This window comes from Streptopelia decaocto (genome assembly GCF_964273445.1).
Source record: "Streptopelia decaocto genome assembly, chromosome: 14".
NCBI lineage: Eukaryota > Metazoa > Chordata > Aves > Columbiformes > Columbidae > Streptopelia > Streptopelia decaocto.
The window spans coordinates 973,810-1,000,297 of NC_138669.1; the positions used below are offsets into that span (position 1 = coordinate 973,810).

At 44.8% G+C, this 26,488-nt stretch overlaps 1 protein-coding gene across 5 annotated transcripts; it reads left to right on the forward strand.

Annotated features, from left to right (window-relative positions):
- The first annotated feature begins 4,674 nt into the window (after window positions 1-4,674).
- Window positions 4,675-25,559, forward strand: SLC9A8 (solute carrier family 9 member A8). Of its 5 annotated transcripts, none has more exons than XM_082065691.1 (16): window positions 4,675-4,715; window positions 5,150-5,328; window positions 6,428-6,508; window positions 11,286-11,344; window positions 12,986-13,069; window positions 13,802-13,903; window positions 14,435-14,469; window positions 15,072-15,215; window positions 16,481-16,619; window positions 17,416-17,521; window positions 18,526-18,642; window positions 20,114-20,196; window positions 21,850-21,961; window positions 22,264-22,484; window positions 23,545-23,691; window positions 24,914-25,559. In XM_082065691.1, the coding sequence occupies exons 1-16, from the start codon at window positions 4,708-4,710 to the stop codon at window positions 25,019-25,021; spliced, it is 1,725 nt and encodes a 574-aa protein (XP_081921817.1). In that variant the 5' UTR covers window positions 4,675-4,707; the 3' UTR covers window positions 25,022-25,559. The 5 variants fall into 5 exon arrangements, with proteins under 5 accessions (XP_081921817.1, XP_081921818.1, XP_081921820.1 ...); XM_082065692.1 differs by lacking the exon at window positions 4,675-4,715 and adding an exon at window positions 5,001-5,027; XM_082065694.1 differs by lacking the exons at window positions 4,675-4,715; window positions 5,150-5,328; window positions 6,428-6,508 and adding exons at window positions 6,611-9,794; window positions 9,883-10,126.
- Window positions 25,560-26,488: the final 929 nt, after the last annotated feature.

Sequence of the window (26,488 nt, forward strand, 5' to 3'; positions counted from 1 at the left end):
AATTTGCAGCATTTCATCAGTCAGCCTGAGAGAATCCTTCCCACCTGCCCAAAAGCAATAAAGCAAGTGAATTACACGACTGACTCTTTCCCTACCTTCTTAGCAGCGTGCTTGACCTTCGCCTGTACAATAAACAAACGTCCTGAGTTTGATAACAGGGATCATTCATCCTTCCCTTTAAAGTACAACCAGCTCTCTCTTTCTGGGTCTCATACTGGAGCGCAGGAAAACTGAGAGAATGGAGCAGGAGATGTCTTTGCACAGAGGCTGTTTCGGGCTCCCAGCACCCACATCTGCCAGCGGCTGCTCCAGGGGGGCTCCCAGCACCCACATCTGCCAGCGGCTGCTCCAGGGGGGCTCCCAGCACCCACATCTGCCAGCGGCTGCTCCACATCTGCCAGCATCCTCAGGAGCGGCTGCTCAGGGGGTGATGGAGCCCTCAAAAGGCAATAAGCACCCTGTTGTCACTGTGGTGCTGTACCACAGGCATTTCCTCACATGCAACCCACAGATACTGACATTTCAAGGCCACTGCTGACTGTGGTATTGTTGATGGTACTAAGTTTGCCCGATCTCTTTGAAACCCCAGGTTCATCTCACTGTTTGGCCCATACTATATTCTGTGCCAGAATCAGAACCTTCAGGTGAGCTGAGAGCTGAACCCCTCTCCACACCTTGGGAATTTTTTTACTGTAAAGCCAAGCTATGAAGGTGAGTGGCACATGTAAATACTTGCAGGACGGTTGTACAGTAAGTCCGGGTGAAGCACACCCACCCTCCCTGCAATAGCTGGCAGCCCCCTCGGCCGCCTGCCCAGCGCTGCAGGAGGAAGCTCCGTGCTCTCGATCTCAGGACAAGGACTTGAATCAAGGTGACTGTTCAACCGCCCTGAGATCACCACAGTGTTGACAGATAATACACAAGCTATCCCAGGCCTCTCCAAGGCCACAGGCTGCCATAACTGCTCAGCCCACTCCCTAGAGCCAGTCTGGCGTGCCCTTGCTCTTTAGAGCCTGCACTTGTAAGAGAGAACAAAGTCCTGTGCCTGTAAATTAGCACCTTGCCCCGCGTTCCCAGCACAAGGTTACAGCTGGTCACTCATCTGCGCCTGCCCTCAGTGTTCCACATAGCTATCTACCTCAGCTGCTCCGTATAATTTAAGAATTAAAACTAAACACTATGCTACCTACAGCCACATCATCTTAGATGAGCTTAAACAACTGTGAAGTTCCTGTGATCTATTAAAAGCAGCATTCATTGCACATGTTAATCAACAGGTGCTCAGTAGCTGTGCATCAGAAAACCACAAGTGAGAAGCAAGGTGAAAGGCCTCCTGCCAAAATGATTCCTTTCTATTGCTACCAAGTCCTTGGAGAACCATCCGTACAGTGGTGCCAGGCCGGCGCTGGCTCAGCGGTTATCTCGGTGGTGCTGAGCCTGCCTAGCCCTGCTCAATGGCAACAGCAGGTCAAGCAAGCAGTGGTATTTCCTGCTGATGAGTCAGAGGTGAGACATGAAAATCACCGTCTCTTCATGCAGAACCTTTTAGACATTATAATTTGATCACTTGTGGTTACTTCAGAGCGTGCTGCTCCGAGGGCTGACACTTCATTTCGGTAGAAATGTGACCATTTCCAGTAGCTGACCAACTGCACCTCCTGGTACCTGGGGCTTCTGTTCTCCCGCAGTCGCTTGACCCAGCAACCCTTGATCCTCCAGCTGCTCTGATCCTCCTCCCTTTGCCCTTTTTTCTTTCTTTCTCCTTCAGATCCTGTGTTTTGGGAGGTTCAGCCCTGGGTTTTTTCTCTAGGTTCCCAGGGCTCCCCTTTCCTGGCTCCGTCCTCCTTCCCTCCCCACGGCCCCGACCCCCGTGTGTGGCTCCCCCGGCCAGGGCAGCAGGCGCGGGGGGAGCAGGTCAGCGCACATCCTGACTGACTATGCCGCAGTCATCCCTTTCCAGCACCGGCCCTCATGATTAAAAGCACATGACGGCTACAAGGCCAGTAAAACAACGCAAGCGCGGAGTTTCCTGATCATGCCAGCTGAAAGATTTAGGGAACAAAAAACAAGCGAGAAAAAATGAGGCCGAGGCCAAACCAAAAATCCCCAAACCAAAACAAAAGCAAAGGAAAGGCAAAACAGTTAAAAGTTCTGGCCTTCGTTGCTCGGCAGATGACCTGCTCTGCGCGCCAAGCAGAGCTCCAGGGACTAGAAAAGACAGCGGTAAGATTTTTCCCTGCACCAGTGCGGTACAGAACTGACCATCACTGTGGAACAACCGCAGCAGCCCATGGCAGCCGGTGAGGGTCCCGCGGGACCCCCTGCCCCGACCCGCGCTGCTGCAGTGGCTCTTCTGCCACCATTTACTGACTGGCTTTGGAGAAACTGCGCCCTTGCAGCCGGATGCAGCTGCTCCTGTCAACCTGCAGCAGCACAGGTGTAAGATGTGGAAGAAGGGAAGACAAGCCAGATTTTTTCCCTGGTTTCCAGGTGAACAAGATAAGGATCAGGAGGGAAGACCGGGCTGCAGAGCAGGGGAGCTCCATCGTCCCGTGTGCCCCGGAGCACGAGCCGCACTGTGCGGAGCAGAGATGCACGTGGCCCCGCTGCCCTTCTCAGCCACATTCCCACCTCTTTTCTCCCTCAAGCCCTTTCAATTTGACTTCTTGCGTTTTCACTGGCCTGCCCAGAAAAGCAAAAGAAAAACCCCCGAAGTTATTATGAACTAAAAACCATGCAAATTTGCAGAAGATGAATTTCTTTTTAGATATGTTCTCAAGGGAAACGCTGGTAGTTCACTTTTAGCGCTTCCAGCCGTGTGGAACGACCTGCACCAGTCTCTGCTCGTACTGAAGCGACCCTCCATACCCCTCTGGTGCTGTGACACAGCACAATCGGAGCACCTCAGAAACCCTGAGATCGGCCAAGGTTTGGAAAACTTTGAATTTATATTTTTGCACGGAAACAAAATTAAAAAAAAGGAAGTTCACAAAGAAATTTCCCGTGTTTCATCCTCTTTATGGATCAAGCTTCGTTATTTATGGATGAAGTGTTGTTCCTGATCCCCACTCCAGAGCATCACGAGCTTAAAATCAAAGAGCAGCAGTGCCGCAGCCACAGGCCCCCCCGATTCCACACGGAGTAAGGTCACGTCACCTCTGGGAACCAGCTCGTGCCACCCTCGCCCCACCGGCACCGGCGAGCTCTAAGTTGCCCATGATGTGTGTTGGGGGGAAGTCACGCACCCCCAAACGCTACTGAACGGAGAGAATGAGTTCAAGCAGATGGAAATTAACAGGTTGTCAGAAATGAGCCAGTGTGGAAAAAAAAAAAAAGATGGTTCTAACTGTAAGACTATCTAAGTAGGTCACCACAAAACCACATCAGAAGGCGAGAGCGGAGGAGGAGGTGTGGGCTCCGTCTCACCGCAGAACCAGCCGCGCTCGGCTCCGTCCCGGTGACGCACACCCCAACAGCTGCTGCCAGGGCTCACTGTTCCTTTACAGGTCTGACATGTCCGTATCTACTGGAATGGCTTTTGCTTTCATGACAATGGTTCACACCAGTGTCAGTGTGTCTGTGCCACGAGTCTACAACCTTATTTTGACTAAAGCGCACGGCTGATATTCCAAAGGGCCTTCAGAATACCCTGAGGTACACAGACCAACACGGCTGTTTGCACAAAACCCTCTTTTTTCTTCAGAAAGTCAAACCAGAAGTGAACAGAAATGCAGGTGCTGCTGTCACACTGTTTGTTTCCATCGTGCCCGTCACTCCTGCACCTCAGACCTTCGGAGACTGGACCTGTGCGTGTCCGTAAGCGTCTCCGTAAGCCGGGAGGTGCTAATTAGCCCTGTTCGCAGGTAAGAGCTGATGCGTGGGAGAGTTCAGACCCAAGTCACAACAGCCTGTGCCAGAGGAGGGCACGTGAAACCTGCGCCGGGAAAGGCCGACAGCTGGAGGACATTGAATCCAAGAGCACTTTGACACTGATTTTAAGGCAGTGGGTCTGTGATTCAGCTCAATGCTGGCTGGAAAAACGTTTGTTTGACACTTTTTGCTTTTCTGCAGGCTCGGTTCTCGGTTTCGGTCGAGCAGTGAAAGCCGACCGCGGCCCAGCCGTGCCCTTCCCGGGACGCCGCGCGTTGGGCGCGTCTCGTGTAAAGCAGCGGGATTTGTTTCACGCAACATGGGACATTTTGATGTGACACTCGGGCGCCCGCCTGCAGTCATCACCTTCTGCAGCAACGGCCCTGCGCCACTGTGGCCTCGGGCTCCACCCGAGCACACGGGGTGGCTGATGACCCGGGCTGGTGGCACCTGGGGGACACGGGGTGGCTGATGACCCGGGCTGGTGGCACCTGGGGGACACGGGGTGGCTGATGATCCGGGCTGGCGGCACTTGGGGGACACGGGGTGGCTGATGATCCGGGCTGGCGGCACTTGGGGGACACGGGGTGGCTGATGACCCGGGCTGGTGGCACTTGGGGGACACGGGGCCGCCGGGCGATGGGACAGATGACGTCACGCCAGGGCATGACGACATCGCCTCATCACGCGACAGCAGGACAGTCTCACGTGACAACGTCCCTCTCCGCCCCCCCCGCGATCACGCGCACACATGCGGACCGACCATAGAGTTCGCGGACGCGCTCGCTAGAGCGCCGCCGAGGAGCCTCCCGGAAGTGGCTGCGGGCGGGCGGCAAGATGGCGGAGTGAGTGTGGCGGCGGGCGGGCCGGGGTGGCCCGTTCCCCGGAGCCTGCTGGCGGGAAACGCTCCCCCGGGGCAGCGCCGCGCTGCCGTGTGCCCGGCGGGGGGCCCTTCCCCTCCGCGGGGCTGGCGGGGTGGGGGGCAGTGTTTGGTAACCCGACAGGTTGACATTCCCTGTGTCAGCCGTTCCCGAGCTGCAGCGCGGTGTCTGGTGCCTGCAGTGGATCAGGGTACTCGGCTTTAATCAGCTCCGTGGGTCTGGACTTCCAGTGTTTATCTGTGATCAGACACTGCTTTGAAAAAGCTACTGTAGCATGTTAGTCGCTAGTACAAATTCAGTGTGATCTGGTGGTTGTATCATGTGTGCATGTCTTCAGTAGGCTGTCTTTATCATGCTTCTGCCATCCAGTGTAATCACATCTTATGTTATCCTGACAGGTCTGCAAATACCACCCATGAAGCCATCAATGTCACCCTGCGCACTACAGTGGCTGCCACCACCAGACTGGTGGTACCTACACCTGCCAGACCCATCCTGCCGGTGCAGACGGGCGTCCAGGCGCAGCAAGAGGAGCAATCCAGTGGCATGACCATTTTTTTTAGTCTTCTTGTATTAGGTGAATGATAAGCTGCAAGTCTTTTAACATCTGTTAATCGTATTCTGTATCTGAGGACACAGGCAAGCTATCAAAATCATTAAGCATTTTAGTTCTCTGGCTTTCTCTCTGTGAAGTGGAATATTATACAGGCACAGGGATTTAGAAAGTTGGGTATAAAACTGCCTGAACCTCCCAAACCTGTGGAAAGCTGAGGACCATTGCAAACCTTTTCACCATGGTCTCAAAGTGCAAACAACATGTTTAATTGGCTTCACCCTCTTTAACAAGCACATGGCACGTGTTCATGTATGAAAAAGACACTGTCAGAGTACCCCGTGGTGCTTGTCGCTGTCTTTGAGGGCCGCGTACTAGACAGATATCAATTCTAGCGCTCAGATATTTTGTTATATAAGCCAACAGAAGGCAGTCACATTTCCATGCACAGGTACTAAAGTTCAGTACCTATTTTTCTGGCTTTCCTTACTTTCTTACATTCCTACAGGAGTGCGATAATATCATGCAGATTGCCATAATTATATCAACATTGTACCTACACAGGTGTTTTGAATGGCTCATGTATGCCCAACTTCTGGCTAAGTCTGGGCTGTTTTCTTTCTTAGTAGGCTGTAGTTATCTCTTGGCATCTGCGTAGAGTAACGCTGTAGTCAAAACTGTAGCAAAAACAAAACTTCAGTGGCTGGTTAAGGGTTTGTATGTTTTCCTTTGTGTGTGTGTGTGTGTGTCCTTGGTTCCTCCAAAGCAAGCTGCATGGAGAGACCTGTCTTCTAAGTGGTTACTCTTTCCAGTAGCCAAAAACAATAGGTTTGGAGTTGATAGCACTTCACAAACTTCTGCAAATCATTTGTGTATTTTTTTGGTATTTTTAGAACATAATCTTAACTCCTAAAATTTGCCTTAGTTATTTTCGGTCATTTGTAGGTGCCTTTATGTACTTCAGTGAGAATTAGGTTGAACTAAAATTTGTTTACTTGCATTAGTGGATGTCTGCTACACCATTAGGAGATGTTTTGCTGCTTATATTTTAGAAATACTACTTTAAAGTATATTTTATTCTCTTCTGACGTTTCTAAATCTACAATTTTTTTTTCCTTCACAGCTATCTGCATCATATTGGTGCATTTACTGATAAGATACCGACTTCATTTTTTACCAGAGAGTGTGGCCGTTGTTTCTTTAGGTGAGTAACGATGACATTTTTATGTTGGATTTGTGTTAATTCAGGGATTCTCACTAGTCTGTATTTGAAATAATGCTCTGTTGTGTGTTAACCGTCAATAGAGAGATGCAGAAAACTGGATGCAGTGAAGAAAACAACCAATTCATCAAATTCATGGAAGAAAACCAAGAAGCGAGCATATGAGCAGAGCCCGGCCAAATCCTGACGCATACAGGCACTATAGGGAGGTCACCTACGTACTTTGGTAGTTTGCTCTATGTTTGCGTCCCACTGGAGGACAAGACCCTGCAGCGCTCCCTCCCTGGCAGCAAGGCTCTGGCCTTCCCTTCAAAGTGCTACATGTGTTTGCGTTAGTTTTGGTAGAATCCCGTCTGCATATGTGATTTTAATCTTGGTGGAGACTGTAGTTGTTTCTGAAAACCTGCCTGGACTGCCAGTTGCTTAACGGTCCCTGTAGTACCATGACAAGAGCTCTTCCTGTGACTTGAGCTGTAAGAATGGCACCCTTAATGAAGATCAAGTGCTTAATTAATTTGAATTAAATTTGGAGTATTCCTAAACCTGTAGTTTTATGTTAGGGCAATTTTGTTTATTTGTAAGCTGTTGTTCCTGATTTATTAATGTGTAAATGAGGAGGAAATCAGGCCAGATACATTTGTTATTTGCGTACTGTCTAACATAATATTTAAAGAACCTGATCTAACTAGTCCCAGCAACAGCTTTTCAGCTGTCTCTGTAACTTGTTTACAAGAATCCGTGATATTTTTGCTTCTATTACTAGTGACACTTTCACCGACAGCCATTCTAAAAATACAACGGAAAGAGAAAGATGCTTAGCTATAATCCTGATGTGGCGTGGGGAAGTGTAATACTTGATGAGCAGGTAGAGTTTTTACTTTATTGGTGCCTTCTCTCATATTTCGTGACTGTATTTTCAGCCACTTTCTGGATGGGAAGTGAGCGCTGTGGTGCTTGTCAGTACCTTATGCTTTCTGGAAAACAAGGAGCTTCTTGCATCTGGGGTGCTAGATTGAGAAAATCTTTGAGCTGTTACTTAGCAGAAAGACAAACATACTTTCCTGCAGGTGTGACTCCCTCAAGTTTTACATAACTGTTTGATGCAGACCGCATCACATAACTGGCACAGTGGAAGTTATTGGAGCTTAAAGAGACGCTTGCTTGCAAGGCTCTGTTTGAGTTTCAGTATTTCTGTGCAGCTGAACACCATATAGAATTGTAAGAAATCTGCGGTAGTGCTGGGATGGGTTTCCTGCATATTGCACGCACACCTGGTCTTTATCGGAGCAGGGTCCAGCCAGCTCTGGTGTGTTTAACCCTGTGTCTGCCGCAGTGTGACACACAAAGATCAGAGCTGCTGCGCATCGTGCTGACTGTGTCATCCCACAGGAGCCGAGCGGTGTTTGAGTCACTACTGACACACTTCTCTTTCCTTCCCTCTTACGTTATTGCCGTGGACAGTTGAGATGCCTTGTGTAGTGTGTCTTCCGGTGTCTTGAAAGGTTCCAAAAGGACATTACTATTCCTTCAGTATCCTTCCTCTTTGTATGAAAAATCCAGGTGAAGGGTGTTTATTTGGCTTCTAATCAGGTCGGTTACCATTGTTATTAAATAGCTAACCTAAATTTACACATAATCACCAACTTAAAATGCAGCAGTAAATTGATTGCTCTCGCTGGCATAGTTTTGGATTTTCTTGACTGTTGTTCCTCATATTCTGCCCCAAGCAAGCCCTGGGCAGTGCTGAGCTGAGCTGTTAGGCAAGCTGGTGTCACCCTCCTGCTGAGCTGTGCACACAACAGCAGAGGCACAGCCATACAGACCTTCTCTTTCTGTTTCTTGTTCTTGACATCTCAGCAGCAGGACAAGTCCCAACAAAAGCTTGTTCATTGAACTGGTAGTTTTTGTGCTGGGGTGGTCACCGCTCCTCAAGATGGGTAGGAAGGAGCAGCATTTCATCTCTTGTGTTTTCATACGGGCGTATGGGAAACTTGGACAGGTCGGTTTTCGGTGTAAACCACAGCGTAGCTGCAGCCTGTCTCCCAAACCAGACAAGATGATACCAGCAAATGCAATTCCACTAAGTCAAGAGAGTGTAGCAACCCAACTAACAGATGTCCTGTGTCACTTAATCCTTATTTATTTAGTTTATTGACTCAGCCATCTTTAAACTACTGTCAGCTCAGTTGACAGGACACGGCATCTGTATCATCGTTGGAATTGCCAGCTAATTGCTGCTCCGTGAACCTCTGTTACTGGTGATGATCTGCACAGCTGCAAGAGCACAGCTTGAGTTCCAAGTATCCGGTTTTGCTAGCAGTGCCAGCAGTGAGGTGTGTCCCATTTTCATTTGTAAATCAAGCAAACATTCTCAGGCAGTCATTGAAAGCTAATAAATACGGCAGCAGAGAAGATAAGGATGATTTTCACAGCTGTATTTCCTCCTATTGTCGAAGCTGCTCAGAAGCTTCTGGTTTAGTTTTTAGGGCACGTTACTCTCCTGGTAGACAGGGCGGGAGCGCATTAAGGCTGGATTTTGATCTTCATCCATAAAAGTTACTGGAATTGGTAAAAATAGTTGCCAGAAAAGTTTTTCTCTTTGATTTGTTACTGATTTTTAACTTGTTCTCAGGAGAAAATAAAGGTTGGTTGTAATAAGAAAATTCCTGTAACATTTTCAAAAGAATGAGGCTTAGATTAACTCGTACAGACTTGGCTTTCCAATTAGTCCCTTGACAAAACTGACATGCCTGATTTAATAGATGGAACCAGCTGAATAAAACCTGCCTTCATTAATCTAGTAATAAAAGAAGAGTAGTTTGTAAGGATGTGCGGGGCAAGTTTTAAAAACCAGTGTAAAAGTTTGATTCGGCTGCTATTAAACCCTCTTGGTGGTGCATTATTTTGTGGAGCTCTGTTTGATGACTTTGCTTAGCACGATCTTAGTTTAGTAGCACTGTTGTGTAGAAAATGCAGCTAGAAGTAACTTGTGCTGTGCAAAGGTGTAAATCGTACGATTCAGGCTCATCCGTTTCCCTTAACCTCTGCTGTTGCCTTTCAATTGTATCGTTGTTCACTTAACTTTTGATATCACGAAGGGACCTGTTCTGTCTGTGCTGTTGGTTGGGTCAGCTCTGCCTCTGAAGACTTGAGAGCAGCCGTTTGCTTCAGCCTCCTGAGCAGTAGGCCGGGGTGCCCGGCCCGCAGGCCAGCAGCGTGGCTGCCATCCCTGCAGGAGTCACCCTGGAGCCCTTCCGCTGCAGCTCAAGTGAGCTCAGGGATTCTCTTTTCTGTTAAATCCCCTCGAAATATGTTTATGTGAGGGCTCTCGATACTAATTCATGAAATACTGAAAGCTTTTTACAGGAAGTACACTTCCTGAAGTCTGCGCTTTCAGATATATAGACTCTGCTTGTTGTGGTTTGTTTTTTTCCCACAAAAAACATCTGGTTAAGTGATATGAGGACTGCCTGTACCAGCTGAAGACAATGTTGCCGCTCTGCAAAGACTGGAAGTGTTGTAGGCCTTGGCATCTGATGCAGCTTCCATCACAGAACGAACGGCTGACTGGTAGCACTGAGACCTGCATTTCTGTGGCATGTGAGTGGCTGTATCTGCATTCCGTCCTCCTTCAAAGAGCAGCAGGCCTTTGATGTTCGGTCACTAACGATTTGCTCTTCCTTTCCACATAAATCGTTTCATGGAACTGTTATTTCTATCCTCTGGGACCGATGCCTTCACATATTTTTGTATGAAAGAAGGCTTAAGCCTCATAGCTTTGTGTGTATGACGCATGCATCAGCAGTAATCCACGTGATGCTATTTGTGAGAGTCTTTTGATAGCTACAGCATGAGAGAATCAAAACATGTGAGTTCCAGGAAAGCAAACTTGAAGCTTTTCAGCCACTTTTTGCATTTCATTCAGCGTATTTTGCTTCTGCATCCCAGTGTTTAACGGTGGAGTCTCCATTCTGTGAATAATACAACACAGCTATGCACAAACACAGATCTGGAATCTGACTAAAGACAAATTCCTCATAACTCCTTGAAAGCAATTAATGACAATTCATGAATTATCTTCATGACTTCCAGAAGAAATCTTGTTAGTGTGGAGTTTTCTGTCTTATCTGTATGAAGATGCATAGGAGGAAAGAGCACAATAACCTTTCACCATTGACTTTGCAGCACTCAATAAAGTTTTTATGCTCAGATTAGTGTTTCTACATGACCTAAAATATGAGTAATTCATTGGGGAAACAGTTCTGCCAGTGTCTCCACCCTGATCAGAATTTGTTGCCTCCTTCATTGCCAGTAATGCTGTGATTTCATTGAGACACAATTCGCCCCCCCGGAGCAGACAGATCGTGCTTGAGCTGTGTCAGGGCTGCAAATAGCATTGAAGTGACATGAGGGTTTCGTGCTCTCACACGGATGGCTGGCTCACAGCTTCCTGCTTCGTTAGTACGAAAGGTGGAATTTTGTTTGAATGCGACTTAGATGAGAAGCACTTTTGAGTAGTTAAACCCGTTACCTTGCCGAGCCAGCGAACACAGCGCTCTCGATACGTGTGTTCGGTGTTTGGACAGCCCAAGTGACGAGCTGCTGTGCAGGAGCTATGTCATGATGTACCGTTTGGAAACTGGCCTTATCTGACCCAAACCCATTCTGTGGTTTTTGTGATTTAGGAATGAAAGACTTGCTGCTGGAACCAGCGCTGTGTTTTGTGACTCTCTCAGGATGTTCTCTCCTTCTCTCCTAGGTATCCTTATGGGAGCATTTATCAAAATCATAGAGGCTCAAAAGCTGGCCAACTGGAAGGTATATTCAAAGCAATCCTTAAACATTTTAAATAAGACTGTTTATCCACATAATCAAAGCAAGAAACTCTTCACTATTCCCGCTTTAATTTAAAACCTTGCAGTAGTTAAATTGTGATTTTTGTTTCATAGGATCAAACAGTTCATTAGGATTAGATCCATGTACTGATAGAAATCACAGTGGTTTGAATTGCCAGTTTCAAACAGGATTTGCCTTTGCAAGCTCAAAATCTTGGTCTGAGTAGTGAATTTTAATCCTAGCTTGCAGCTTAATATTTCTTGGCAGTTATTTTCCTAAAGGAAGATATTTTTCTCCTTTGGAAACCTATGCATTTTCATGTATTTTAACAATCAGATGTAGCTTTTAAATTAGATATTATACTTCTTTATTTTTGTCAACTAACTACACTAATCCCGTGTACATTCATTTAAGCAATTACAGAGTTCTAGAGTCATGTTGTGATATTTCATTTTTACATATTTACTTATTAGAAACAGTGGGTGGTGCACTGGGTTGTGTTTTTTCATTCCTAATTTGTGCCTAATTCTTGTCCAGCTCTGCTTTAAGGGCTTTTGAACAGTGTAATTACCCAGGTACGTGGGTTTTTGGTCTCGCGCAGTTACTGTGTTGATGGAAACGAAATGGTGTGAGCCATCGACACGCAGAACTGTGCACATGGAACAATGGACCAGAGCATTTCAGTATAAAGGATGAGTTTTATTTCCTAAGCCCCCCAATCCTTTAAGATGATTATCGCTGGTACCAGCAGGAATGAGACTTTAAAGAGATGAGTGCTTCTTTTTTGAAAACCAGTGTTTTAATGGAACAGTCAATCGGCTGTTTAACCTGGATTTTAACAAATTAATTGTTGCTTACAAAGGGGGCGAGTCCTGCTGTATTGGGAGCTGTGGGGCCCAGCCTCCTGCGCTTGGTCTGCCCGCAGAAGACAGGAGGCTGCGCCCCTTGGGTACAGCTCCGTCAAGCAGCCGGAGCCAAGCGATGAGAGAGGCGACACAGAGTAAGGTCACCAAAAACCAGCACCTTTCTTCACAGTAGGTTTCATTGATATCACTCTGATGGTAAAAAGAAACCATCAGAGTAGTACCATTAAATTACAGGCATAAACTACATTTGCCAGAAGGAGTCAAGCCTCAGACTCTTGGTATATATCTTGAGCCTGTTCACTTGCAAGTGTATGAAGATGATCTGATTTCTTCTTGTCAGGTGGTGAGTTTTCTAGGGAAGCTGCACTCGGTCACAGTCATATTCCAACCAGCGGCCAAAAAGGTTCCTTCACAGTCCTTGCAGACTTTGTGAGATAAAATGGGAATAATTCTGGTGGAAACAGACCGAGTTCTCCTGTGCCACAAATGACCTGTTTGCTGTGCAGCTAATTTGGAGACAGTAATTTAAAATAAGTAACATGTAGATTCTGTCACTGCATTAAACCCCCCCATACAACAAGAGATGTAGCAGCCCTGGAGTAGTTTGCTATTCTTCAGTCTTTGTTTTTGTGATAAGAAGGGAGAAGGATCAACGCCATTTTAATTGCCAACTTTTTTCAATCATTTCCGTTTTGGAAAATCTGGTGTTATTTCAATAATTATTATATCCTTGAAATGGTACATTTTTGTTTTGCAGGAAGAAGAAATGTTTCGTCCAAATATGTTTTTTCTGCTTTTGCTTCCACCTATTATATTTGAATCCGGATATTCGTTGCACAAGGTCAGCCACTGCCAAACACCCATTTTCCGTGTTGAGGTTTTGTTTGGAACACGTTCTGCTCTTAGCTATCTTCATAAAGTTTAGAATAATTGCATTAAATTCCATCATATTAATCATTGGGGAATTGAGAATGCAAAATTTAAGCCTCTTCAGCCCAGCGTGCAGGGAATGTGACTTGTTGTTGTTGAGTGAATGTTGGTGAGGTGGTGGGTGCTACGCAGAGGTTGTTCTTGGTTGGAGAGGTTCTTACCTCCTCAGGGCTGATGTGGAGGAGCCAAATAGGAAGGAGTAGGGTCAGCAGTGGGAAAGGTGGGGTGACTCCACGCCTGGAGAAGAGGAAGACGTTGACCAGGGTTTCACCCTGTGCCTGTGTTTCCATGGGCATTTCTCACAGCTCTAGTCCCAGCTTAAGTGGTTCTGGTCCTCCCTGGGTGCTGCAGGAGAGGGACGGGCAGTGGGCGATAGTGATACCGTGAACTGGTACCAACACTGACGACTCTTTCGTACAAAATCACAGCCTAAGATACGGACGAGTGACTGGGAGGGAGCAGGATCCTGAGGCAGGTGGTGGGGGTGTGTATCCGGGGGTACGGGGAACCAAACTAATGAAGCTTTGTTATTGGAAACGGCATTGCGCATCAGAATCTAGTTGAGATGCAAATCCTAACATGAATTTTCCCTCGGATCATTTACTCAGAGAATTTACTAATTTACTGTATTATTGTGTTCCAGGGTAATTTTTTTCAGAACATTGGTTCCATCACTCTCTTTTCTGTATTTGGCACTGCAATATCAGCTTTCATTGTAGGTGGAGGAATTTATTTCCTGGGCCAGGTAAGAATAACTGCTTTGAAGCACTTAGGTTTATCCAGCTTGCTCTTTACAAGTCCATTTTTCAAGAGCAGACATATATAGTGAAAGCAAATTCCTGGGTCCCAAAGTCCAGCTCTGCTATCAGAGGCAACATTAGAGAACCCCTTCCATAAATACAGCATGTTCCGTGTTAAAAGCAATTAAGACTAGAGTTGAGTTTTAGTGTTTTTGTATTGATTAGATATAGACATACATAATAGTATTTTCTCTCAGACTTGGTTCTGCTAGGCCAAACAATTCAGAGTTGCCTGTGCTGCTCAGGTTCCTGCTGCTGTGAGTGCCCGGTGACTCTGCTCACCCGCGTCTGCTCCAGCTTCAGCTGCTCTTTCTGATTTGGGGTGGCAGAGGCAGCACTGTTAGACTGCTTAACAGCACTACTGTGATTGCTTTCATGATAACGAACTTAGGATTTGATAAATAGCTTCAATTTTTGAAAACAGCAGAAAAACACAGTTGACTGTGATTTTTTTTATGTTTTACCTGTTCTTTCAGGCTGATGTAATTTATAAACTCAACATGACAGACAGGTAAGCTCTTGGGGAAGTGGTGCAGTGTATGAAACATTCTTCAAGACACCTGGCAGTGGGAATGCACTGTATTTGGCCAGCTCTTCTGCTTATTGTTTAGATTGCTGAGGTTCAACAAGGTGTATGAAACTAATAAATAGATCAAACACTTCTAAACCCTATATATCACACCCTTATTTCCTAATAGCGCTCAGTGATTTTCTAGACAGAAAAGATAACAGTTTTTTTAACCAACCTTTAAAGCTGGTGTTCTTAGTATGCATGGGAAAGGTATAACTTCCTCATCCAGATCTTCTCGTAAAAGACAGAATAAGTTTTTCAGTATCAATAATGTAGACTTTTCCACAACTTGGCAAGGGATCTAATCTGGTTTTTAGGAGTACACCACCCTACCTTCACATGAACTTCATTCCTGGTTTATTTGGGTGTTTTTGTTTGTCTATTGTACAGCAAGCACAGCAGTTTTCTATTAAAATCCATAAATAAATTGGGTGGCAAGCGAAAAACAACAAGTAAAATGTGTTTACTAGTTGTTCATATGAGCTTACTAGGTACATATATTTCTTTCACCTGGTTTTCGTTTTTGTTCTGTGTTCTCCCAGTTTTGCATTCGGCTCTTTAATATCCGCAGTTGACCCCGTGGCTACTATTGCCATCTTCAATGCTCTCAACGTGGATCCCGTACTTAACATGCTGGTTTTTGGAGAAAGCATTCTCAACGACGCAGTCTCTATTGTCCTGACCAAGTGAGTGCATTTGAGCTACACGTGTTTATGGAAACAGCAGCCACTTCATCGTCTGATCATTAGTTATTCAGTTATACAGTAATTCTTCTATCTCTATTTGGAACAAATCACATCTTTCTGGTGTAAAGCTGAATTTTGTGTGATCCTTCTTTAGTAAAACCAACCAATCACACAAACCGTATAGGCAGAAGACAGTAAATGGATGTTAATTAACACTACCTCAGTGCCTCCTCTCCTTGGCCCCAGATAATTGGTTGCTTTCCAAGTCCATCCCATTACCAGCTCCTTTCCACCTGAGGGTCCTTACAACTGAGGACCAACGCGTGTCCCTTCAGGCTTGCACAGAAATATTGTCCTTGCTAAATCCACAGCTGCATCTCCTGGATCATTTGCGTGCACCCACAATCACACTTCAATTTGGGGGATACATTGACATATGTGCAATAGTTTTGTCTTTATCTTGGTGCTGTCGTGGGGAAGAACAACATCCAACAGCCTTATCTTTTGCCCATGATAATTTTGGGGGACTGAAAGTAAAAAAGTCCTCATTTTATTTCTGAAGTCAACATACATGATTACAGATGTATAGGAGGAGTAGCTATCCTGAGAAAGTAGTGAAGTTAGAGTCATTTTTCGGTTAATTAATTGCTTTTAATACAGTTGCGGTTCTTCTATGGCAGCCCACACAAGCCAGCAGCAGCCGGAAGGAGCGCTGGTTAAAATCCGTGTCTTCTGTGCGCAGGATTCTATGAAATACATTCCTGAAATTCAAGGAGATTGCTCCCCTTTCCTCCTGGGAGCTGCTTTGTTTTCTGCAGTGACCTCCTTGTTTCTCATCCACTCCTGAATATTCGATGGTCGGTCTTTCTGTTCATTTGTTCTTCTCCAAGGATCACACCATCCATCTCTTTTCCTTCTCATACCCAGAGTTCTTAATGCATTTTCCAAGTTTGAGAGTAGTTTTGTAATGCTGAGCATTATCACAGCCCATTTACGCCATTCCGGGGATTCTTCAGAAGAGCAATGCTGGATTTCCAGATTCTTAGCAGAATTAGGTTTCCCTTTGGGGATTACACTGAGACTTGATTTAACATCTTTTGACATCCCTCTTGTTACATGTATCACAGTAAAAGCCTTTTAAGAGTGGTGGCAGCAGAGAAATGGAAGTCTTTGTTGTTGTCGTTCTCAAAAGACGTTTGGTATTTTTGGAGCCAGGCTTAGAATTTATAACCGTTCCTTTGTGTTTATTTTTTAATTATATCTAGCACAGCAGAAGGTTTGACAAGAGAAAATATGTCAGATGTAAGCGGCTGGCAAACCTTTCTGCAGGCACTGGGGTACTTCCTTAAGATGTTCTTCGGCTCTGCAGCTCTGGGCACCCTTACTGGGCTCATCTCCGCATTAATATCCTTTCTGAGCTTCGCTGATACACGTGTGAAACTGCTGAACTTTAACATTGTAAAGGGATTTTTCTCCCCATCTTCTCCAGCATTTCTTAGGGGATATTTCTTATAAGACGTTATTTTGTCAGCCAAGGATTTTTCTAATGCTCATTTTGTTTTTACATTCGCGTGCATGGGTTTGTATTGAAGAGTTGCATCAAATTTTTATGAATATAATTAAGGTCTGAAATGCTGTATAGTAGCTTAGATTATGTGCATTGGAGCGCTATACAATATGGTAATTGCTTTGTAAATTCAAAATGTATTAATTCCATTTCAATAGCAATCCATTTTTACAAGCATATGGCTCCTTTTTTATATACATAAACCAGTTAATTAAAAAGAAAAAAACAAGCTGCTTTTCCCAAGGGCTTTTGGGTCAGACCAGCTCATCTGTCCCTGTGTGTCGTACTCAGGCAGCTGAATTCAGAAACCGTTCCGTTTGGATTTACATGGAGTTCTATTTTGCCTCTTCCATGAATTGGTTGCTAAACAACCCAGAAGCTTCTCTGCTGAGATAAGGAAGGATCTTTGTTGTAAGTCAGACACCTTTGTTACTCTTCAGAGCTTGTTCCATGTTACACTGACTTTGCTGTAGATAATCCTTTGTGTGAGGCTCGTACAACAGTTTTTCACACTGTCTGAGGGAGCCAGGTGTTCATTAAACATAATCATTGCTTTGTAATGGAATCACACAGGTTTCAACTTTTCTTTGGATTTCGTTTTACGTAGTTTTTCCGTAACCTTTTCCCATTCACGTGCTGAAGCACATTGATTTAAGGAAGACGCCCTCCCTGGAGTTTGGGATGATGATTATCTTCGCTTACCTTCCTTATGGACTCGCAGAAGGCATCTCACTCTCAGGCGAGTAGCAAAACTAGCATGTGCACATTTCTTTGATGAATTTAGAGAGGTATTATTTGTGCGTAAGATGGCCCCTGGTTTTGTTTACATGTTTTCTCATTTAACTTGTGCTCCTGACTTAAAGAAACTGATTCTCTACTTCATGTTATAAAAGTGTAGAAAAAGTAATTGCAGTTTTCATAAGAATTAAATACCAGTATTGTCCCCAGTAACCTCTAACAGAATTCAAATTGCAGCTGCACGTGGTAATCTCAGCCAAATTAGCTAACTTATCCAGCCTCTGATACGTCTTGAGCAGCTAGCGGAATAGGTCAGAATTCAGATTCTTCCCCTAAATAACCAAGAGCTGGGAAGCAGAGTAGATGGAAAAATCCCTAGCACAAAATCGAGGGTTCGTGAAATACAGTGGAATCTGAGGTAGCTGTTCTGGCCTCCCATATCGGCTGCTGTACCTTCTTACAAAGGTAATTTTTGCCCTGGATTCTGAAGTCTCAATGGCTTTTGTGATTCACAGATTGATAGAAAATGGGGGATAGGCCTGTGTGTGCTGCTCGTTCCTAAGTTCTTATGGTGTAAGATGGGGTGCGCTGTCCCGGCTGGTGCAGCGGGTGGGCCTGGCCGGCCACGGCTGGGACAGAACGCTGCTCTTCAGGAGGGCTGGTCCATACACCTCTCTACCCTCTCTATTCTCAAATTGTATTTATTCTTTTGCTCTCACCTCTCTATCTGTGAAAAGCAAGAAAAACACTCAAGAGTCAGCTTTTTATTTCCCTCACTTTCGTGGGAAAATATGCCATAAGAGGGATTTATTCTAGCTTGCAAGTGACCCATACTTAACCTCCCAGGATTGAATATGCTGAATGGAATGAGACCAGCGTGAGTAACAATGGTAGTGGAAACCCCGCCTGCTGCTTTGTAAACTTTTGCGTTACTAAGGGCTGTGAACACAAATATTTGCCCAGCGTGAGCTGTTCTTCTGTTGACTGCCACATTGGTATCTACAGGTATCATGGCAATTCTCTTCTCTGGCATCGTGATGTCTCACTACACACACCATAACCTGTCCCCGGTGACACAGATTTTAATGCAACAGACACTGAGAACTGTTGCTTTCATGTGCGGTAGGTGCTACCTTTAGTATATATCTAATAGTAATAGTCTATAATTGTGTTTGCCTGACGTGGTGATTCTGATGGGAGCAGCAGAGGTGTGGATTTTGTTCTAGTCATTTGTATCAGCAGAATGTGTCTGTAAGAGCAGAACTCCCGACCGCGGGGGCTGGAATGCAATCCCAAGGCACCTTTCCCACCGCACTGGATAAAACGTACAGTACATCTCCCTCCCCGTCCTTCAAGCTCCTGCTCAGATTTGCCACAAGGCTGATAACTGAACCGAGATCTCTGGTATATTCCTCCAGTATCATATGGATTTTTAGCCGTATTTTTTTAAAAAGGTTTGAGACATAAAAAGCTACTTATATAAACAACAGCTTCACAAACTGAGAAGTTTATGGAAGTAGTAATACAAACAGAGTCCCATAGCATTTCCGTTTCCTATTACAAGCCCAGCTTGTGAAGAAATGACGCGCTTCTGTATTACAAATACACCCCTGTTTTTCAGGGGATGGCATGAATCTGTTCTGTATTGTTTGCAGAAAGATGCATTTGGAGCATTGTCAGGGAGTGGCCTTGCTGGAAACTAAACCACTCATTACCTGAGCACCAGTAACTCAGCAGGGTTTGGTCTCAATCTATTACAAAAGCTAAAAAAGTCGCATATTCATTCAAGTCACTGTAAAGACATTATTTAAGATAGCGTGTAATTTTGTCCATGTTTGCAGCAGGTTTTGAACATGCAAATGTAAGTAGTCAATACCCAGAGCATGAACAAACAATATCTTATACCACAGTAACTCAGATATTGCTGCTGTCTGTCCAACACCCTCCTGTTTTTAACCACCTTTCCGATACGGAGCTCACCTTGCTGGCACAGCAGGGCCTGACGGAACGGCCTCACTCTTCGGTTCTCTGATGGTTATGGGTTGGTGCTGTGGAAATAGGAGGTTTGCATTACTCGAGTCATTGTGCAGTGCTGATACTACTTCAGATTTGCAAGCATCACTTCTAGAGAATATACAAGGGTTGTTAGATCATACAGTGCAGTATTTTATTACAGAGAAAGTAATTAACTGTTGCTGCTTATAAGAATTTAACTTCTCAAATACTTTATAAGTGTTCAGCTTGCAACATACAAGATCGTGCTCGACATTTCAGTTTTATAGGGAATCTGATTCAAAGCTCCAGAAGTCATCGGTCACTCCTGCAGTTTGTGTTCTGCAGTGTGTCCCACGTTCAAGTGAAAAACGACTCAGTCTTTAGGACAAGCTTTTGCCAGCTTTGTTCACACACATCAGGAATTTTCAGCTGGGAGAAGCGTCTGTGGCAGCAGGAGCAGGAGAACCCGGCCTTTGTGCCTATTTTGTGCATTCAGAAGTCAGGAAATACATACTTTATGTACCACATGTAGTAACTTATAATAGGAGTAAAAAAGGTTTGAGAGTCATTTATTTAAGACGCGATTTCTCTTTTTCAGAAACGTGTGTGTTCGCGTTCCTCGGACTGTCCATTTTCAGTTTTCCCCACAAGTTTGAAATGTCCTTTGTCATCTGGTGCATAGTAGGTATTGAGTTCCTTCCAACCTTGTTCACATGCAGTTTAGATATTGGGAGGAGGGAAGGGAAAATACCTTACAGTTAAAATATTTGAACAAATTTGTTATGTTATATGAAAATCATTCTATATTTTTCTATATTGCACAAAGTTGACTCTAAAAGCATGAAAATATTCTTGTTCTCAGTGCTTTGGTGTACATATACATCGGCGTTCTTTAAGGAATTCCAGTTTGCTGGTATTTTGAAGCCCTTCTCTATAAGACTCTTAAAAATAAGGAAAAGAACCCTGCTTGGTTGGACCCTCTTAGATTTATTAAAATCAAATTAATCTCCAAAGATGTTGAGATTATTATACATGCCACTTTATTCCAGAACCTGTTTTCCTGGGAGATAACCTTGAGGTTTTATCTTTAGCTTCATATGAATCATTCGTGTGAACGGGCAGTTTGTAGAAACTGCAGTTTCAAACTGATCCCAAACTCTGCTCCGTTTCTTCACGCCAGGACTACAGCTTTCGAATCTCATCTGTTGTTGCAGTTCGTTTACATCAACCAGTTCAGTCCATCCATCACCTTCCACTCTGAGCTCACCTCCTCCTTACTCAAACCTTTTCCAGCGTGTATTCATTCTGACTCAATTCTTCATTCTTTTTCTTTCATTCTGTATTTCAGTGTAGCTCTATGTACTGGCACTTTATGTTTCACAGGGGTTACTACACCTGCTGCTGGTAGAATTGTTTCATAGAGACCTGAAAAGCAGGTTCTCTTCGCAGAGTCAGAAAGAGGGAAATGTGAATCCATTTCCAGTCACATACAGCGACACATACTAGCTCATTTTAGTTCATGGTTCGAGGGGAGAATCGTTTTCTGCAATTTACAGATAGGGATGATATCTGGGGAACTGCTCTCACTGCATTACACCCAACTTCCTTATCTAATACATACCCAAGGTGTGACACTTCCTTCTGTGTAGCATTGCCCTCACGGGCGTAACGCAAATGACATAATTTTGGGGTGATTCATAAAGGAAAACGGCACAGCCCTTCAGGGACCCTGCTGACTAACTCTGGGATATTTATCTCACCAAGCTCTGTTTGTGGTGGAGTTTAGAAGCAATGCCCTTGTGCAAACCCCTGCTTTTCTGAGCTACACTCTTCACTGGATTTGTGCATCGTCTGCCATTTCATCCATTTTCTCTCTCAAAATGTTGCTTCAATGCGTCATATATTTTATAACCATACCCACGGAAGAGTCAAGGAACTCAATTATATGCTATTAGTTTGGCTTCTGGCCTTTTTCTCTGAGGAACAGGTCTGTGGGGAGACGAGAACCATCTTGCTGCCTCCGGGCTGCTGTGCCAAGGGAGCGGTTAAAGGAGTGAACTGAGAACTTCTGCTGAAAGCAACTCTCGGTCTCCCCAGAACGCCTCTTGAGTTCTGATTTATTTATTGTATCGGACCTTTGTCAGTGACAAGTCGGGTGTGGTTTCAGTTAAACAGACGAAGCGCTAAACAGTTAAATTCCACGTCGATGTCTGCTGAGATTTCTCTGTTTGGCAGCTCACTGACTTGGAAGACTTGGAGTGAAAAGGGTGCAAGTGGGACCTACACGAACGTGACACATCAAATCATCTTCTGCTTTTTCTCTGTTTTTTCCAGGTACTTGTTCTGTTTGGTAGAGCAGTGAATATTTTCCCACTCTCCTACTTACTCAACTTTTTCCGTGATCATAAAATCACCCCCAAAATGATGTTTATCATGTGGTTTAGTGGTAAGTTAAAGCTCAAAGTACGGAAGACTGGAAAAAATGTTATATCGTGTTCATTGTGTGGGCTGTTCTGGGAGGAATCGGTTTCCATTATGGAGCAAAAGTCAACGTTTGCACCGTTCTCAGAGCCAAGTGCAGTAGGTGTGTTCTCTGCCCTTTGTGCTGGACGACCAGCAGAGCTCAGATTGATTTGGTAGTAACCAAATGAGAGATATGGAATAGTATAGGATCATAAATTTTCTAAAGATAGAGGATTCCTGTTGAGTTATCAGGATCTTAACTGATTTGCTGTTCTCTCTGATAAGGTTTACGTGGTGCAATTCCCTACGCTCTCAGCCTCCATTTGGGCTTGGAACCAATCGAGAAGCGCCAGCTCATCGGGACAAGCACCATCATCATCGTGCTGTTCACCATCCTGCTGCTGGGGGGGGGAACCATGCCCCTCATCAGGCTCATTGACATCGAGGACTCCAAAGCACGCAAGAGGAACAAGAAGGATATTAATCTCAGCAAGACAGAGAAGATGGTTCGTTTGCAGTTTCTAGTCCGATTATCACTTTTTTAAATTTGTACATTTTTTGAGGAAAGACTAGTACAGTATTTTTTACTAAAAACTAGAACTAAGGCCATCAAAGTGTAGTGGGAAGAAGCCAAGCAATATTCTTTTAAAAGATCTTGAAAACAGAGCTTGGTTAGTGTTTACACAAATAACTGTTTGGACAAAGGGAGGAGAAATGAAGTCTCTTAACATAATCTAATTATAAATTGATCCATACAAATTAAAGTAACCCCTGCAAAAGCATAAAGCAGATGATAGAGGATTGAGTCACATACAAAGGGAAAGTAGCTGGTACAGTGTGAGTCATGAATTAATCAGAAAAGGCAGATGGGAATTATTTTGAAAAAGCCAAAGCAAAGGCCACGAGAAGGTGGTAACAACAGCACCCCCTGTCTGGGTTTTATTTTAAAGCAATTTCTGGCTAAGCAGGATACTGAAGAAAACCCGCAGCCAGTCTGGAACCTCACGCGCAAGAGGCTGAAGTAACAGTGTCCAGAGCATTTGCCTGGATTTCCCTGGACCATCGAGCGACACACACGGGGTGTCATTCTGGAAGGTCTGAAGAACAGCTCCTCTGGGCATGAGGTTTCAGAGAGCTCGCAGTCTTCAGAATTAACTCGCTCTGTCCAAGCAGGGAGGTGCGTACAGGAAGAGCGCAGATCAGGTGTGTTCTGATACAGGGCTTATTTTTAGTGAGACAAAGACATTAGACTGTTGCTTGCTGGATAAAATCCAGCTCACAAAAGAAAACCTGCACATTAGATATCTGTTCTCAGCAATAGTAACAATACAAAATAGAGAGCATTGGAAGTCTTTCAACTTTCAGCATGAAAAGGGAAGCCAGGTGGCTCTGGGAATCAGCAGCTGGGCAGATGGATGCAGCCCTGGGACACTGGGTGATAACTGCCAGTTTGTTCCAGCATGGGAACTGGTTGTGCGAAGGGAGAACGCAGAGCAGGGGCTGGAGCGAGCGGGAGGGATCACCACCATATTTCTCACATTATTCTAATATTTGTGATCTTTTTAGGGAAATACCATAGAATCCGAACATTTATCGGAGCTCACAGAGGAGGAATATGAAGCCCAGTACATAAAGCGCCAGGACCTCAAAGGCTTTATGTGGTTTGATGCCAAGTATTTGAATCCTTTCTTTACCAGAAGACTCACACAAGAAGTAAGTCCATCTCGTTCTCTTGAAGAAAAGGGACTCTGTGGTACAATTGTCACTTCTATCTGTACCATTTGAAGCTCATAATGTAGCCAGGCAGCCTCTACATGAGGAACAGCAAACCATCTAATATGTTACTTGTGCATATGTAGAGCAGCTGTAATGAAAAGCTGCACTGGAAAATTGCAGGTTTGATTAAATGAGCATCTCTCAGGGCACAATTAAACTTTAAAAGGTGTATGGATTTATTGAACTCCCCTCTAATCTTGCAGAGTATCAGGAGTTATTAGTTACAACTAGAAAACTGCTGCAACTCATGCAGAGTTTCTAAAGTGCTGCCACCCCAAGCTGGTGCCTTTTGCTGTGCACGGTCTGTCAGCTCTGGAGCTGCCGTTTTCTGCAGAGTGCAGGTTTTATCTTGCAAACACGCAGCAGAATTGCAGCCTTCCCTTTTAAGACTTCACTGGGAGACCAAGACTTGAAGCTGCAAATGCAAAATGACACCTGGCTGAACACGCAGCCCAACACGAGCGGCTCGGAGGCGTCAGTGCTGTGCCTGTTCCACTCCGCACCTCAGAAACCTGACACTCATTGGCCATATAGTTGTTGTTTTTTTTCAATTTGCCATAGAATTAAGCACTTTTCCTGCGGAGTTGATCACTTTATGTAAAGTTTGCACATTCCATCTTCCTAGCCTGCACAAACATACTATTTTTCCTCTTATTTTGTATCTTTTTTTTTCATAAGAATGCTTTTCAGCACTTTCCCACAAAAGGCATTTTTTGAAAATCCAAAAAGGAACAAGAAACCAGAGTAAGCATCCGATTCATAGTTGGTAGCCGAAAGCACGGCTGCCATCGGATGGCAACCAAAGGCTCGAACAGCAGGTTGTGGGGCACAGACTCCCCAGTGTCCCCGGGCACGGAGGTCAGAGCTGGGCTGGCCACACGGCCACAAGGCTGCTGAGACCCCCCCGGGCTGCTGAGAATCCCCCAGGGGCTGCACCGGCTGGAAAACACGCGGTAAGATACCCACCATCACAAACTTTGTGCAAATAATTACTGATTGAACACTTGATAAATATTTTCTGGTAGGAAAGAATTGCTTTGCATGCCTAGACACCAGGAGTGGATTATTTCCTAAGGAACGCACTAAACTACTCTTTCTGTTTTGCTCTGAGTAGTGTTGTAGCTACACGACAAACTTTTCCGGTTTGTTTTTGCCTCAGGACTTGCATCACGGGCGCATCCAGATGAAAACCCTCACCAACAAGTGGTACGAGGAGGTACGACAAGGACCCTCGGGCTCTGAAGATGATGAGCAAGAGCTGCTATAGCAGAGCAGGGAAAAGCGCGACCAGGGTATCATTAGAGCGTCAGGAGGAGGATTTAAGTATCAAGAGTCTGACTGCACAAAAGCTGGAAAACTACGAATGAACTTTGATTTCAGACACGTCTTGTGCTACACGTTTAGGTGTAAAACTGCAGATGTTCTGTGCTCGATATTACCAGTTGGCGATGGAAACCAGAAGTGTCAGACACTGGACTGAACAAATAACCTTTTGTTCAGATTGTACAGTAAAGCAAATTTAATGCAGCCTATTGAAAAGCAGAAACATCTGCCATGAAATGATTATGTTGTTTAAGCGGGGGGGTCTTCTTTCTGTTACGAAATCTGCTGTAAACATGCGCTGAAGTACAGAGTTGTATGACTCTGCAAGACAGAATGAATTGCACTTTAGGTTTTTATATATATATATATATAATATATATACATACACATTCACAGCATGAAGAGTCTTGACAGTTTATACTGTGAATTTGTTTCAGCACTGCTAAGTGAATCAGACTGGAATAAATCTGCTATTGATGGGATTTGCACACGGTGGGTCAGAGGAGCTGCACTGCACACACACGGAGGCACCTCTGGAAACTGCTGCTTTGGTCCCTTGAATCCTTAATTTCTGTTTGATGGGATTTTATTTTATACTGAAGTATCTAATCCACAGTACTGATTAAGGTTTGGGGGAATGGGGGTGTATGACATAGTACAGAACTGCATTTGAAATTCTAGTTTTGATGGTGGTTTTTCTTTGGCTAAAGCCGGTTGCAGTTGGTTTCTGTGATGGGCGGTTGCACTTTGGCTTCAAACCTTAGAGAATGGGAGCTTTTGTTTCGCCTGGTTGGTGATGTGTCCCTAACACCCCAGAATTCACTCGCGGAATTTCCGAGTTCCAGCGGAAACAAATGCAGCGTTTTCCATATTATTCACTTGTTAAACTAAACGTGGACATGAGGAAGACGACTCCACAAAAATCTAATCCAGGTACAGAAGGGTTAATATTGCACATTGGTGAATGTTGGGAAATGCCAAACAGCTTTCGTTAAGCTATCCTGTTTATTAATAGGGTTTGTCTCCTCTGCTTACACTGTTTCAAGAATCATCAGCATCGTCTCACGTTTTGTACGCGGCCGTTCGCTCAGAATTGCGCACACCTAAACACACACGGTGTTTGTTGCACACTTGCCATGGTTACACACGCAGCGCGTCCCTCTCACTGCCAACCCAAATTCCTCATGAGGAACAGTAACTGTCGAAACGTGAACCATAATTCCACATGTTAATCTGACACGCAAGCGCACGCGGTTGTTTCTGGAAGCAGGAGCCTTATATATTTTTTGGTCTGGTTTTGCTACCAAGGTTTTTAATCCACCACTTACCCACCGGGACGAATAAAAGTTGGAGAATGTATTTAGAATCCCAACCTCATGTTGTCTGAGCAGTTTTTCACAGTATCACAACT